Below are 17581 nucleotides of genomic sequence, written 5' to 3'. Positions count from 1 at the left end.
GAAACGTTAGAAACAAGTAGCTGCGATATAGTTGGCGACGAACGTTTTAGAATGGGGCTGTTACTATTTAGTATTATAGTTTCATTTGCATTAGTAGATCTTTCTTTTATTTCAATGTTATTATATAGAAGTAAAAGCAATACGAAATTATAATATCAAACTAAAAATTACATCAATTTTAAATATAATAATCTAGACTAGTTCTAGGGTGCTGCAGTCTCTAGTTATTGAGAAAATAAAGTTTAAATTTGATATTGAAAACCAGTAATATTAAAAAATTCACCCCTCGGCCCCTACGGCAAATCTGGGGTTGCTGGTGTGCTAGAAGGATACCAGAGGAACTAATGCAATAATCTAGACTATTCCCAGGGTGCTGCAGTATCTAGTTATTGAGAAAATAATGTTTACATTTGATATTGAAAACGAGTAATATTAAAAAATTCACCCCTCGGCCCCTACGGCAAATCTGGGTGTGCTGGTGGGCTAGAAAGATACCAGAGGACCTAATGCAATAATCTAGACTAGTCCCAGGGTGCTGCAGTCTCTAGTTATTGAGAAAATAAAGTTTAAATTTGATATTGAAAACGAGTAATATTAAAAAATTCACCCCTCGGCCCCTACGGCAAATCTGGGGGTGCTGGTGGGCTAGAAAGATACCAGAGGACCTAATGCAATAATCTAGACTAGTATCAGGGTGCTGCAGTCTCTAATTATTGAGAAAATAATGTTTACATTCTATATTGAAAACGAGTAATATTAAAAAATTCACCCCTCGGCCCCTACGGCAAATCTGGGGGTGCTGGTGGGCTAGAAAGATACCAGAGGACCTAATGCAATAATCTAGACTAGTATCAGGGTGCTGCAGTCTCTAATTATTGAGAAAATAATGTTTACATTCGATATTGAAAACGAGTAATATTAAAAAATTCACCCCTCGGCCCCTACGGCAAATCTGGGGGTGCTGGTGGGCTAGAAAGATACCAGAGGACCTAATGCAATAATCTAGACTAGTATCAGGGTGCTGCAGTCTCTAATTATTGAGAAAATAATGTTTACATTTGATATTGAAAACGAGTAATATTAAAAAATTCACCCCTCGGCCCCTACGGCAAATCTGGGGGTGCTGGTGGGCTAGAAAGATACCAGATTACCTAATGCAATAATCTGAACTAGTCCCAGGGTGCTGCAGTCTCTAGTTATTGAGAAAATAATATCTAAGTATGCTATTGAAAACGGTGAACCGCTCGGCCCCTACGGCAAATCTGAGGGTGAGGATAGACAGGGAACATACTAGAGGGTCTATTCGAATTATCCAGGGTAGTCGCAGATTGCTACAACTTCTGTAATTTCAGAAAACTATTTTTCAATTGATATGTTCAATACTTGTCTGGTCAACTGTAATTTTATGAATCTGAATCTGGTACAGATTCGAATATGAATCTAACTTCAGCCACATTGTAAATTCTGAGTGCTTTTTGTTTAATACTGTTTGTGTTCAATGGAATTTTTTTATCTAAACAATCTTCCATCCATGTTATAAGAGCATATTCCATTTTGACGATATTAATATCTCGTTTACAGGATACACGTTTTGCACCATGCGAACAACCAGTAGCAACATTTTGTCTAATTTCTCTCTCATTTTTTAATATAGTTCGAATAGTACCTTCATTCAAATTTAATGATTTTGCAATAGATGAAGGCTTTTCTCCGGTTTTTATACGATCTAATATTTTAATTTTTTCTTCGAGAGAAATAAATTTTCGTTTAAATTTTTGCTTCGCGATCTTGTCAGAAATTGTCTAAATTTAGGGTCCAAAATTAAATTTACTATAAACGTTACAACTTCAATTTTTACTTACCTCAAATTAAAATTATTATGTATTAACTTTCAGTAACTGTCAAAAGAAGATTATTTATTATTCACTATCTATCTTTTTTCACTTTTCGCTATTTACTTTCCAAAAAAGAACAAGAAAAAACTTTACCAACTTCATTCACAAAGAACAAAACGCATAACTACTCTCATTAAGAAGTGACGGGTTTTCTGTAGCAATAAAGTTGGGAATTCGCCTTATTGAACGTAATTGAAAAAAATATTCAGTTGAGAATTCAGTTGTGGTACGAAAATTAAATTCAAATTTTTAAAATCGTGTTATATCAAAACCGGGTAATATTAAATTAGTTAAAGTTTTGTACCGTGTAATATCGAATCCGTGTTTTACAAGTACCGTGTTATACGAGGGACGCCTGTACACTAAAATTACAGTAATTTCAGCTCCATTCATTCCTAGGCACGGCTAAAACGTTCGACATTCCGTATCCAAATCAAGCTCTGACACTATTCCACCACAAAGATTATCACTGCAGTGGTACCACAAGCTGATCAACATGTTCAGGATGCGCTGTATTCGTTCACATAGTATAAATCGAAAACACCTCTAAGAAGCTCTATGGAAAATGAAGACATGGTGTAGAATATGAAGAATCTTAGTTTATCCAGGGCAAAGCACGGTATTATATTTCTCGAAAACAAGTTTAAAAAAAGACTGATGTAAACCACCCCGTTTTGATGATGTTCGGTGGAATCATCAAATCCAAGTACGTATATACAATGAAATACTTCATGAATCCTTAATTTACTTGAGCTCTTAAAGCAATTCGTCAGCTTTCATGCATGATAGGTGTTGAAAGTCTTGTATGACTTCTTTAACGGGCGAAGTAAATTGCTGCTTGCAAAATTAAATTTATAAAATCATTATCAGAAAAAGAATATTGTGTGCATCTGCTGTATAAGTGATAACAGCGAATTTTCACATGCGGAAAATTCAAACTCCTTGATCTCTAACGTAACGACACCATCGATCAAGATATCAGTATCGAAAGCAAATTTGAATTTATCTCTAGAACCTCAAGGAAAATAGTAATTTTATTTTGTTCTGTTTCTTTTAAAATGCGAGTTATGACGCTGAAATAGTTTGTAATATAATAATTGTTAAATCAGTGTAAAACCCATTGAAAAAAATTTAAGTTTGCACTCCAAATTGTATGAATAAAATAACTATTAAAGGTTTATTGTTTAGTGTAGCGATAATCGGGGCTGAACTCATCCATCAAATCGTTATACAAAAACGTTTCAGTTCTGGAATCACCGACAGTCATCAAGTTTCACTCTTGTACACTTGTATCTGTTTTAGCACATTAAAATGTTATATTGAAAATTTCGCCTTTCGCAGAAATCATTAATGGCCGCAGATATGCAGATACTGTGGTATTCGACAATATTTTAATTAATTATGTAATTATCAAATCCATTACATTAATCCATTAATAAGGATTTTAATTCGACTAGTTTAACATAATTTTCATTAAAATTTTAAAACTATTTTCCTTGTTGGCTCAATGCCGTTCAAACAGATTACGTAATGGGTTGCTCTTAACTTAATTTATTTTAGTTAATTTTAGTTTTAACTACTCCTAGATTATGCAAAGTAATAAGTTATAAATGAATAAAATTTTGTTAGTTAGATACCAAGTTAAATGGTTCGTATACTATAAAGCACCCTTAATCTCCGTAAATATTAATGTTATTACGAAGCGTCGACCGGGATTATAACAGTTACTAGACCGCAACCCGTTGGATACCGTTTGTGACCCATTTCTATACATTCTACAAGTATTACACAACGTGATCAAAGGGATTCTATACTAAGCGTCCGCATATCGTGAAAATTATCAAAGTTTACCCGAGAAAATTTATTTGCGCACGCGTCGAGCGATTTGGGAACTTTGGCAAAGCTTCCTCAGCTACTACTATAACTACGTGGATTATTAGAGTTTCAGTGCATCCAGTGTGCGGCGACCCTCTCTAGCACATGAAATTCTGTAACAAGGTGCTTAGAGTTGATGAATAATGCCAAACACTACATCTTCCTGGACTATTCCTTCAAAAAATCGCTGTAATAAGTTTTAATAACGTCCTGTTTCTTCGTCATATAGAGATGTTCTCTTGCGAAAATCATTCGGTAATGAAGGAAGTTGTGAAACTTGGAATATTATAATGCAAGAAGTTTTGTAGTTACCAATATTCAAGTCATTATTAGTTCTTGTTTAAGAAACTTATTAAAAGCGTTTTATTTCAAACGTAGTTTGATCTTAGTTTTTATAAAAATATTTATGACTAAGAATTCGCGTTTAAAAATTTAAAAACTAACTTTTAAGATTGTTTGCTAAAGAATCCATCGATTATACCAACCCACGCTTCGTAATTCGCTTACGTAGAACATTAAACTTTAAACCCAGGGATAAAATAAGAATCCATTGGCAAAAGAAAAGCTTGCGAGATTAAATATGCATTTTCGTAAGGTGATAGTTAATTAACCTGCCTTCGTTCGAGAACTCTCCAATGAGCACGGTATCGGGATTCCTCCCTTTCCGAGCAATAGATAGGGAGTAAAGTGCTCTGCGAGCTTCCTCTTAATTAAGACAACCTGTCAGGCGAAAGAATATTAAGAAAACTGGAAGATAAGCAGAGCCAGATTGGACCGCCCTTTTGTTTTAACAAGAGTAAGTGAGACGAAGGCCTAAGAGGGGAGTATTAAGTATATTACCCTCTTTTTGTCTCTCATCTTGAACTGCAATATTTCTGACCTTTTCGAGAGATAAAGGGAATATAATAGAAATTGGGTAGATATTATATATTTTGAAGATATATAGCACCGAAACCTTCATAAATTAACATCATAAAAGTCTTAATTAAAATAAATTGTATCAGAAAATTCAAATCAAAATCTTCGACAAATCACTTTGAAGCTTGAAATATGAAAGTAACCTATTCATGTAACGTTTTCATGGAAAACCAACTAAAAAAAGTTCCTTTCAAAGTTTCCGATTTCAAAGACGATTTTAAAATGGTTTACCCGCTATTGAACGTTAACGAATACACCACGAAACCCCGTAGGGTAAAAAGCAAATAAAAATCACTTCATGTCCAGTATAAACGAGAAATCCCCTTCTGTGTCTGTAAATTCATTCGGCTCGCGCGATTTTCTCGTCCGAAAAATGTAAAACTTAACGAAGCATACGTTTTTACCGCCTCCAAGCAATCCCTTTTGCCAACACTCCCCGACTAGATGCAGTCCACCAGAAGCAGCATTTGCTTTATCACCGTCCCGTTCTATTCCTCTGAAATCAGTTTTTCACGTTTTTGTTACAGAGAAACGTGTCGGGCAAAAACCACTACCTTCCAAGATTAATTACCACCCAAGGGTGAATCGACCTTACTTTTTGTTGGGTTGACCTTTTAACTAAATCTTTTAAATTAACATTTATCAAACCAAATTAAATACCATTCTAATTTTTTGAAACTACAAAACTTGTAGAATGGATTAAAAGCGACTTTTAACTTAGTAACAAAGAATGTTATTCCAGAATGAAATGAAAAACAAAAAAAAATTAAAATGAAAGTGAGCATTCAACCATCGGAAAAGCCCACGTTTAATTTCCTGGTTGAAAAAGATTCAATTAAGCCACATGAAAAGTCTTGGTGGCGAGCTCTAGGCGACTTTTTTTTTAGATTTGTTATTAAATAAAAAGGGGTCAAAACAAAGCCCCCCTATTCAATTAACCCTAAGGGAAAAGGGATTGTAATGAAACTCGTGTCCGACTGTTACAGGGGTCAAACGGCGAGCGCTGGAAGTCAACACCACTTTTGTAATGATTAAACGACACAAGGCCGAGCGATGAATATTCATACGGATTCTCGTCGCTACTTCTAAAGAGCGATGTAACAAGAAAGTTTAAGGGTAGTTAGGAAAACTTTCTGCGTGTTGAATTGGGCACCGAAAAAGTTGTTAAAATTTTAATGAAATTTTGATGGTCGAAGTAATACCGAGTACATTTCGTGTAATTAGTAAGGGAGTGAGTCATGAATAATTATAACATATTATTAACTGTTTAAAAAGAATCAAATTATTCCCTTCTGACTGAAGAGTGAAATTGCGATTAAGCTATCTTTATAATTTAGTGACTTACGTCTGATAGCCTGTGGGCGCTTTCGCTTTGGTGTGGAGAAAATTGCTTAAAATCGGGTTAGATCAGTACTTGATTCATCAAACATTGATCTGTTGCTATTCTGGTTGAAACTGTAGTTAGTGAGACTTTTTTTCCAATGGTACTATTTGCACCAAGGAGGAGACGCAGAGATTGTTTTCAGGTTTACTGAAGTCAGTAGATGAGTCTTCTTCCCTTGGAGTTACACACACTGAAAACTATGTCTCATCTGTTGTATGAGACATAACTTAAGAAACAAAAACCTCAGCAGGAATAACGTTAGGGTCGAACGGATAGATTTCAGTGAAGCCACTCTTTTTGTTGTATACTCTCAAAGTTCTTTTCCACGCCCTATTGTATTCCATATTATATTCCAAATAACTTTTCCTCAAGTTGCTGGTTTTATTTGTATCATAGAACAACAGAATTTCTACATCGTAAACGATTTGAAATGGATTGAAGACTGCTTGGTTACAACTCATCGGTATATTACTCGAAAGACAAAATAACGTGACATAATGTTTATCATCAGCACTTGTTATGTTTACATCCAGATGAGATGACACTCCATTGAATATTAGCCCCACTTCTCCGGCTAACTTATATGGGGCAATATGGTTAAGTCATCTGATGAAAATAGCCGTTATCATACAGTAACTGTCGCTCATGACAGTTTCTGTTCCAGATGGTTTCCCTCGCTGATCTTTGAAGAACACCATAGATAGAATAGCTCATTTTCCATATGCTCAGACGCACCTAAATGCACTCTTTTTTCACTTCTTCTTGCTAGAATAATTTCCCGATGATGATCTTTCACATTAATTTTATAGATTCTTTCAGGTTTTGTCATAACATCTTTTCGCATTAATACTTTGTTTAATTTCATAGCCCGGCCAGGAATAATTTTTTGGTCATTTTTTGCACTTACCTCCGGATAGCGTTACAAGAATAATCGTAGCCACTTTCTACCTGCAGACCGCTTTGACATATCGAATAACTAAGGTTGTACAAAATATTTCCTGTTATCGGTATACCAACCTCGCTCAATCGAACATAGACTTCGTCTTCCATTTCTGTACTATGATATGTGTTGTGCCCAAGCTATCTGATCTGTGATCCACTCTTAATATGATCACGTATTGTTTTCCTTGGAAATCGCTGTACTTCAGAAACTCTTTTAATTACAGCTTTCAAGCTCAGCTCATAGGGTACTTATTCTGCTATTTATATGAAGATTTGCTATTTTTTAATGAAATAAGTTATAAAATCTTGGTATCAGATACTAACGAACTTCCTCCTGTAACATCTCAAACTTCTAAGAAGTGTAAATGAGGTTCAATTGAGGAATATTTGTAATATCTATGTCGGGAAACAGCTCCTTCGTACCTTGATTAAGAAGTGTGGGATGGGTGTGGAGAACAGATTTCGCACCAAGTGGATTTGAGTCCATCCTACGCGTATTCTGGGACTAATCAACAAAGCTTAAGCTTCAGAAAAATGCTCATGCATAGGTTTCGCCAAGGCTGCATTTACTCACAACCATATCTATTCACACCTTCTCATTTAGAGAGTACATTCAAGGTAAGTATTTCGGAAAGACTAAAAAAGAAGTTGTTGCTTACAAAACGCAGAATGTATCTGGAAGTATCGTATATTATCCAAACATCACAAATTTCTTCATACATTATCATAAAATTTTGAACAAGATTTAGCAAAATGTAGAAAATGATAAGTACCTACAATGGTACACAAGTGATACATACAATACATATTATGTTAAAAGATTTTATTTCTCATTTTTTGATTTCCCAAAACTAATTAAATTTTTCGTTGCATTATGAGGGAAAATTGAATAGGATATTTTACTGCGAATATTAAAGCGTTAAAACATCGGCATCCAAAAAATTGATTTTCTACAAATGAACAATTTGATTGGACATTTTTTTATTATTGTTTTTCTCTCATCCCAATCCGTGAAATTAATAACCATCATGTTCAGCCCCTAGGTTTCGACGAGACCATTGTTGGAGTTATTCGAATGAAAAGCGTTAACGTGGAAAATTATGATCTCGAGTGAGTTCGTGGCCGCCACTGCCGGTGCCGTTTGCCACGTTAGTTTGTAAATTGCGTCCGGTCGACGTTATTTATTTCAATTGCCGGTGCTTTGATAAATCGCAACTGACTGGAAATAATAGGCAGTGCCATTGTGTGCAAACGTTTATCCCTAATGGCCACGGAAGGACCAACTGACCGACAAACAAACTTTAGGTGTAGAAACAGAGCGAAAACCTCCGCATTTCGCATTAACAAACGTTAAACCGGATCAAAATTCAAAACTTACCTTGCGTGAAAATCCCTGTGGGGAAGTGAAACCAAAGAAAAACCAACATGAAACGCCATAGCTCCTTGCCCATGACTGCCGTAACTCCCATGAGATCACTATCCTTTATTGATGTAAAGCTTCATGAGAAATTCCAACATCCAATTGTCATGAAGAGATATTTCAATCTTTCTCTCGTACATTTTAGAGTTTTTCGGTTACTTCATTAAAAAGTCCTCACTGTAATTGTCTTTGTTTTACCTAAAATAAAAATAAAAACGTATATAAGGATTTTATTACATTAAAATTTTCCAATTATTCTTAAATGCAATATTTTAAAGTTCTTGTACCAGGATTTTTTTCATTTAAAGTTTTGTCAACCAAACACAATAAGAAAATAACTTTCTACAATTAAGTATTTCTCTCAATAAGTATTTGAGATACAATGTTTGAAATTTAGTGTTTTCGTCAATCATTATAGTATTCTTAATTAAAAAATCTTCCCATTGGGAGTTGTATGAATGAAGGAATTGTATATAGCGTATAAAAACAAGATTCAATTTGCTGTAAAATGCTTGTTATTTCATATTATAAACTTTACTAACCAAACATAGTAGCTAAGGCAACGGGAAGTCACTCTGTTAACATTTCCAGTCTCGGCCCCTAGTCTCGGGCAGCCCTTTTGTGGACAAAGGGTTCTAAGATTTTCCGGACCAAAAAACAAAATCTACTGTTCAGATAGGCACTTGAAATGTCAGAAGAATTTATGCTGCTGGAAAATTCGAAAACCTTGTTCTACAGACTAAACTCTTGAAATTGTCATTCATAGATGTGAATAAAGTACGATCGCCTGGAGCAGGAACAAGCAGCACAAAGACGTATATTGTATTACTCGTCGAAATCGAGTAGGAATTTTCATAACATTGAAAATCGAGGAATAATACTCTTACGACTACACGCATCTCCATTTAATATAAACCGATTACAGATATATTTCCCTACTGCAGAAAAAAAGTATAGCAATGAAGTGAAGCTTAAAATCTAACGAAATCACATATTTAATTGTAATTATAATGCCAAAATTAGTAACGGTTATGTGTTAAATCTAGTGGGGGAGTATAGCGTAGGAGAAAGTAATGAACGAACGGCTCTGACTACAATTATTTAGTCACCGACGTAAAAGTCAAACAAACGGATACAGAAGAAACACCTTCAAAAAAAACCCATTACTTCGGACGTTAACAAAAACAAAATTAAAAAGGATGTATACAAACATAAACGACATGAAAGAAATGAGAGCAACCGAAAGTGTCATGGAAACATGGACATTGTTACGTGAACATATGACCAAGGTATTGGAAGAACATAGAGTAACGGATAGGCAAAGGAAACAATGGATAACGGAAGAAATACTAAACTTTATAGAACAAAGAAGACAATGGAAGGACCACGCAGAGGAAAACAGAAGAAAGCAAAAAGAAATAAAACAAAAAATGCGATCGGCTAACGAGAAGTGAATGGCGGATAGATATTGGGAAAATGAAGAGTTCGAAAAAAAGCATGACATGTGCCACATGTACCTACAAGAATGTTCGGGAAGATATTGTCACATATATTAGTAGATGATGTAGGTAAAATTATTGTTGTTGGACGAGAAGTTCTTGAAACATGGAGTAAATATGTAATCGAATTGCTTGAAGACGACAGGTCAGACATACAACGTAATGTAAATCAAGATGAAGGAACAGAAATCTTAAAGTGTGAAGTTATATAATCAGCCAAAACTAAGATAGCAACTGATATGATCCACAAAAACCACATTAATGCCCAAAGTTTTTTAACGCTGTGTAAACTACTGGTGAAATACCCGAATAGTGGCTGAAGTCTGTTTTTGTATCAGTTCCGAAGACATAGCTGGTAAAACGACGAATACAGATTGATTAGTATAATGAGCCTGTGTACACATTGAAGGTTTTCCTTTGCATTGTACATAGAAGAATAAAAAGTCCCCAATCAGTCGCCAATCGCAGACCAATTCAGAAATTGTGGATGCTATATCACGGAACAACTGCAGAGTGTTCAAAACATTCCCGAATATTTTTTTAAATATTTCAATAGGCTATAACTATCACACAATTCGATAAAACAACACATACAAGAAATAAAATTTTTTATGAAAACAATAACACTAAATTTAATTAAAAATCAAAATAACTAATAATTAAAAAATTATGTATTAGTAGTTTTTGAAAATTTCCGACGCTCGCACACATTTCTACCGTAATCTCGACCCACGCGCGTAGCAGAACCGTTTTGAGCGCTACTACGACGGCGTATCGTGTTCCTGAAATTTATTAGTCAAAGATGAATCAAACGGAATAATCCATTGGGTTAAAATCCGGCGAATTAGGCGACAAATTTTTTTTTTGCCCCAAAAGTCGGAAACAGCTCTTCGCAAATGGCGATTGTCGAATTGGCCGAATGTGACAACGCCCAATCTTGTTGAAAAATGAATCCTTGTTGACCGAAGTGTTCCGCCACCCATGGCTTCGGAACGTCTCGTAAAACTCGCTTTTGATAGCTGACAACGTTGATCTTGATGTTATGATCAATGAAAACCAACGGCGTTTTTCCGGTACAGAAGTGGGCCGAGTTTTTAACTTTAAACCTATAGATTTCTTGCTATAGCTAATCTCCAACCTTGTGAGGTTATAAAAGATTTCAGAGGAACCAGCAAATTTTAAGTTTCCAACAAACATTATTATGCATAAAAATAGGTTTTAATAATGGCAATAATATGAAAGATAGCCAGGTAATTTATAATAGAGTTTATAGCAGGTCTATTAACATACCAGATTATACCAACTTATACCAGATTTTAAAACAGAAAATAAGGGCAATTTCTTATTAACAACAAACATGAATTTCACTCTTTCGAACTTAGCGGTATTTACCAAATCAACTTCAATTTGTATGATAAGATAGGTCAATGCTTAAAAATCCAGATTAAAGAAGATTTATTTAAATATAATACAGCTTTTTACAGTATAAATCTACTATGAATTTAGTACAAATGCCTACTAGTACAAAAATAATCACAAATAAATAAAAGTAGGCCGATTTTTTCGAAAATTGGTATTAGAGACTACCTTTTACTTTTGAACAACTTTTCCTAGCAACTTATTGCCTTATCTTCTCAAATAAATGCACTTTACTCTTGTACCATTTAAAGTTTTTTCAGTTTTCTGAACACCGCGTATAAAATATGTTAAATGTTTCTATCCCAATCTTACTCTAAGAACTAGCAAAAATTTTTATCAAAATTAACTTTTGTCGATAAAATTAAAAATAAAAAGGTTTTTCCTATTCAACATCTTTTCCGTGAACATACTGTATAATAATCATTACACTGGTTCAAACATTATCGGCAAACATTTACTTCATTTACCAGTTTAATGTAAGTTAAACAAAAGCTTGGGTTGATATTTTAAATCGTTTAACTAAAATGGAAGTCGTAATTGGTTCAAAAATTAACTTTATTACGATATCAAGTGTATTTTTATTAATTTAGTTGATACTTATATTAGAAGTAATAAGCTTTTACCCGGCGTGGGCTACTTACCCAGGCATACAACAATTCTTAATAGGATCCAACGATCATTTACGCTACTGAAGGTATTTATTGGAGATTCAAAGAATTGGAAAGTATACTTGCAAGAATGCTCATTTAATTCGATTTATAACATAAATTAAAACGTGACAATACTTTGATTTAAATAAATTTAAAGTTGCATAGCTAAGCTCAGCACATTTGTTTTGATGTACTTAAAAAGTTGATAAATACTAGTTATTAGAATCACTTATTTATTTTTAAATAGAAATAAAATAAGATTATTTAAATGTAATAAGTTTTTTATTTATTATTAAACACATCCCCTCATATTAAAAAAATGATTAGGTTTAAAATCTAAAGTACTTTTAAATTAAAAAGTTATAACCGTAAAAGCAAATAAGTAAATTTTTACATTCAAAGAAAAATACTTTAGTTTTAAAATGGTACGAACTTTTAATTTAAAAATGCATAGTCATAAAAGCAACTAATTAGTATATAAATTTCATATGGCATTAAAAAACTAACTGTATTTAGAATAACAAAACATATATTTTGTTTCAAAATGAGAAAACTTTATTGTTAATTGTTTAAGACTTTATTTGAAATGATGTTATTATATTTTATTTTATACTTAATTTTGTTCACTACTACTAGCGAAGATAAAATAAGATACAGCTTATCAGTTATTATACGAGTTGTGAGTAATAGGGATATTGATATATTTATAAAAGCTAACAAACTGTTTTTCTAAACTGTTTAGTCCGCGCTAAACTATTTAAAATACTTTTAATTCGCAATGTAATTCGCTGTAATTCGCACCCCCACCTACGCATTATCAAACTTCTTCGCGCATTACTTTAAAAGAGATCCAGTATCGCTAGTATCTCTTCCGCTTTTCGTTTGTGCGCATTCTTACATGCAATTATATTTTCTTCGTCCTTTTCGCTAACTATTTTGTTACTCATTCGTTTATTAACATTTTCCTTTTGTTGTTATATTTTGGTGAGTAATTAAACTCTTGTTATATTAATTTTCTTGGTTTTTTATTCTTTATTTTTTAATGACCGAATCGGCACCGGTTTTTATTGTTACCGCTGTGGCGGAAACATAGACCATTCTGTTGTTATATGTTTATAATGTGACGAAAACAATTTCAATGGGGAACAGACTTTTATTAAATTTGTATAATGTTTCTCAGGAAAATTTGAAAGTGAAGGATTTACAAAAAATTAAATATCATAGAAGAATTATTTGTCGAAGTGCTCAATCCTATCGTCTAAAATATAAAATAAATTGTATTGATTATTACATTTCTAATAACATTTTGTTTATATTTGCAACATTTACGATTTCTTTGATTTTAACTGTATTACAACCGTTTTTAAATAACTTGGTCAATTAATAGCTTAATAAAATATTAATAAAACCAATTCTTAGATTATTGAAATCATCATTATGTTTTTACTATCTTATAAAGCTGAATTTTAATTCGTTAACAGTATAGTCGAGATAATCGTAACAAAACGATAAAGCGAAAGATCTGTAAGCAAAAATTAATCTATGAAACAGAAAGATTTGTTACTCATCGGACAATCTTTGAGATATTTGTAGTAAAAGTTTTGAGCACGACAAAATTTTGAATACGTTACACATACACTGTATACATAAAGTATGAAATCAATTCAAATGATATATTTTCAACATGACGGAGCACCAACACATAATGCCAAAGTTGTTAGTAAATTTTTGAATACACACTTTGGAAATAATTGGAAACATTGTTTTAAATCAACATTAACTTTTAAATACATACATTAGTGTTAGATAGAATAAAAGGAATTTTTGTTAATTATTTAAAACTATAAGAAATATTATCAGAAGAAAATACCAAATTATTTTAGGTCATAGCCAACTATGGATTCCATTTAAAAAAATAAAGTTCCTTCTATAATCTCGAAAATGAAAGATGGGGAAAAAATTATACCTACGCCACTGAGTTCTTAGTAAAAAGTTGTCCGTACAATGTTTTAATTACAATACTCCATCTTCGGTAATAAGTGAGATATTCGGAGTTTTCGACATTAGCAGTTTCTCGAAAAACGAGATCATGACTTGTAAGCTACTTTATTTCGATCTCTTTTAGTTTCGGAGATAGCCTATGCGGACAACGAAATTGGGACATCCTGCACAATAAATTTATTTTGTATTTTATTGGTAATTATACCTGAAGAAGGTCAATGTTTTGATCGAAACATTTGGAACATAAAAGAAAATAATTTCCTACAAATTAAATAACAATAAAATTTGCTTTAAAAATGCTTTCACGTGCTTTTCAGCATGCTTAATTAAAAAAAAAGCTTTTAAAATATATCTTCATTAATTTAATCGGGGGTAAATACACAAGAGCTTGACTTTTAATCGGATAATTTTATTTTTACACGAAAGTTTTGTTACCATGGAAATAACTCGAAATCAAAAGCATGATAAAATCGCGACAGCTTTAGCTGGAGCGATTTTACCTTTTGATTTTGATTGAGAGTTATTTCCAAAGGGTAACAAAACTTGAGTGAATTAAAAATAAAATTAACCTGATTTAAAATTAAGCTCGAGCGTATTTTAGGGAGATTAATACACGACAATTACTGTAATAAATAATAACCGTTTAGCAGTAGTTTAGTCTTGTTTGATTATCGTATTGATCGTAGAAGAGTTTTTTTTTTTGAACAATTATAAAATAATGTTAGATACTATACGCTAGTGAATTTCGGTACATTTTATTGTTCTTTAATGTTCTAATCCTAAACTATCACTTGTAAAGTCGATGCGAAGTAATTTTAAAGATTCGATACCGGATAACCTCAATTTAAATTTTTCAAAATTATTTATTTAAATCTTTATCTACCCGGATCAAACCTATTTAGAACGATAAACTTAACTTGGTTAACAAAGAAAATAATTAATATTTGTATGGAATAATGAAATTTGGATGAAAATTTACAAAATTAATTTGAACATATTGGAAAATTTATCGTTGAGATCATAAGAAAATGAATGGATATTTGAAAATTGTTTTAAAAGAGCATCAAAATTACGAAATATCACGCATAATTATAAATAATTTAAAAAATTTAAATAATTTGACAAATTGAATTAGAGACATTTCAAATGTCAAAGTTGGCTACATTGAAAAAACTAAGACACAAATTCCAAATCCATAAATTTAACCAATCAGGAGAGGTTATTTGGAAATTTAACATCCGAAAAACGGAATTTATCAACAAAAAGAGTGTGCTTCCTGTTGTCTAAAGAAACACACAAATTTTTTTTGCTCTGCTGAAAATTAATTAAATCAACGTGTCAACGAGTTAAAAAAATTATATCCGTTCCTGTTCAACTCTGAAAAAACAATTCATCCTGTTGCTATTAAAGAAAAATATCCGCTCCTGTTCAAAAATTTCGAAGAAACGATTAAATCGCTCCTGATCAAGTAAAGCAATTGGTTCCGTTTCTGGTAGAAACCATCATCACTAGTGAAGAGAAAAATTGGTTCTCAATCCTGAATCCAACTGTTCCTGTCACGAAGAAAATATTATTCTGAGTTTGAGGTTCCCATAGAAACAAATTGGCTAAGTTATTTTTATTTATAATTTATTGTTTTTGTTGATACATTTTTTAAAGAAAAAGACTCTTCTTACCTTCAATACGAGAAGTTCTTGATAAGTTCAATATAAATTTTGAGATTACGATTACAATTTCCTAATTAATTTAATATTTGACGAGTTGTTTAAGACCATAACATATCCGAGTTGATAAATATTACTTCGAATCAACTAATTTAGAATATTTGTTTATATAATCAGTAAATTTTGTTAATTTTGTCGACAACAACCCAATTTCATTGCACCTTAAGTTGTGCACATGTTTGTCTTGACAGTGTTACCAGAACCTGCCTTAACCTTGAGATAATTCGACAATTCTGTTTAAATATTTAAATTTTTTCAATTTAATAAAAAACAAATTATTATAAAATTTAGTAATGTTGTTTTCATTAAAATAATTCTTTTCAAAAGAAGAGGGACTATTTGCGGTCCATTTGGAAAAACATTACAATACATATATGGTAGTCGCGTTTTTATCAGTTATAAAATATCACGTGTGATTTATTCAGTTGAAAAACCTAGGTAACTTTTATCCACTTAAAAAATCACCTTATTGGTCGAAATTTTAAACGATCGTTACTCTGATTGGTTGTATATTATTGGAGTGCATTAATCATAATGATTTGGTTAAGCAAAACCAACTCGAAATATCTAATCTTCGGTTTATTTTCCTGACCAAGACCCGAAGTTCCATTTTGAAATTATATTATATTTGGAATAATCCTACTCGCACCTCTCGTCGGTATTACACGCCAATTTAACATAATTTCAACATAAACTCAAATACGAATTGTATCTCGTCGGTGACCGATTAATGTTTAATTCAAAATGTGACGTACGGAACGTGAATTAACCTATTTCACAGTACCCAAGTTATTAATAATAGGTGAAGTGTACACAGACCATGTCTGATAGAACCGTAGCTATTTAATGGTGTATTTCCCGATAATCGAAACCTTCCGTGCTAGATCCCCCTGGAACCTTCCTGGAACGGTTACCAATCTACGATTTGGCTCCGGCCAGGGTACCCACGTGATTAATTTCACGTCAGTTCAACGGCGAATGAATCAATTTGCACCAAACCTCTCTAAAACTCTATATTTTACGAAGCAATAAATTTTTGAAGTATTTGTCCACAACTTTAATTATGAGTTACAAAGTCAAAAGCAAAGATGTACTTATAATAGATCTAACTACAAAGCTCGCTTGTATTTAAATTTCAGCGTAGCGTAGTGCAATATGAAGGTACTAATATTTCGACGAAACTTAAAGGGGTTTACGGGCAGGAAAAGCTTGATAACGGGAGCTTTTAATCCACGCTAGCTTTCGACGGCTAAAAGGTGCCTGGACTGCAGTTATTAAAAAGCCACGTGTTTCGAGGGTATTAGCACGAACGAAAATTGAGCGTAAGTCGCCAGGCTTTTCGTTGAAACTCCGCAGAAACATCGCATGCTAGTTAACTTTTACGTTAGATGTGGGGGTTTTAGGGAACTAAAAAGCTATTTAGCGCGAGCGACACATCAATCGGTTATGAAAAAGCCCGGCGGGAAAATCGATTTGATGCGGAAAATTATGCTTGATTGACATTTATATAAGTCAAATAAAACAAACCGGGCTCGATGTTTATTAATAGGGGGGAACCGAACAAATTGATGCTGCACGTCGAAACGATTTTTTTGTCGTCTACGTTTAAATGAAAACTAGAGAATGGCATTGTGGCGTCCTTAATATGAGCAACGTGACCTCCGCCTCAGCTCAATAACGGCAGGATCGCGAATAGCTTCGTCCACGAAATAGAATGTCGTAGAAATTCCAGGGTTTTCATCTAATTTAATTTAGGAATATAAAAAAATTTTTTTTTTTTTGTAATACCAACATATACAAAAAAGAATTAATATGGTAACAATTCAATATTTAAAAAATTCGAACATTGTTATT

At 32.8% G+C, this 17581-nt stretch overlaps 1 protein-coding gene across 2 annotated transcripts in view; it reads right to left on the bottom strand.

Annotated features, from left to right (window-relative positions):
* LOC111428558 (defective proboscis extension response 13) overlaps positions 1–17581 on the bottom strand; it is a 262116-nt gene that overhangs the window by 166547 nt on the left and 77988 nt on the right. For both annotated transcript variants that reach the window (XM_023064252.2, XM_071197877.1), the window contains exon 2: positions 8393–8632. In XM_023064252.2, the coding sequence (XP_022920020.1) occupies positions 8393–8483 (91 nt within the window). In that variant the 5' untranslated portion in view covers positions 8484–8632. The remainder of the gene's footprint in view (positions 1–8392; positions 8633–17581) is intronic.

The sequence above is a fragment of the Onthophagus taurus genome, chromosome 7 (assembly GCF_036711975.1).
Source record: "Onthophagus taurus isolate NC chromosome 7, IU_Otau_3.0, whole genome shotgun sequence".
NCBI classification, from domain to species: Eukaryota; Metazoa; Arthropoda; class Insecta; order Coleoptera; family Scarabaeidae; genus Onthophagus; species Onthophagus taurus.
The sequence above is the reverse complement of the archived record's forward strand: the minus strand, read 5'-3'. Positions and strand labels throughout refer to the sequence as shown.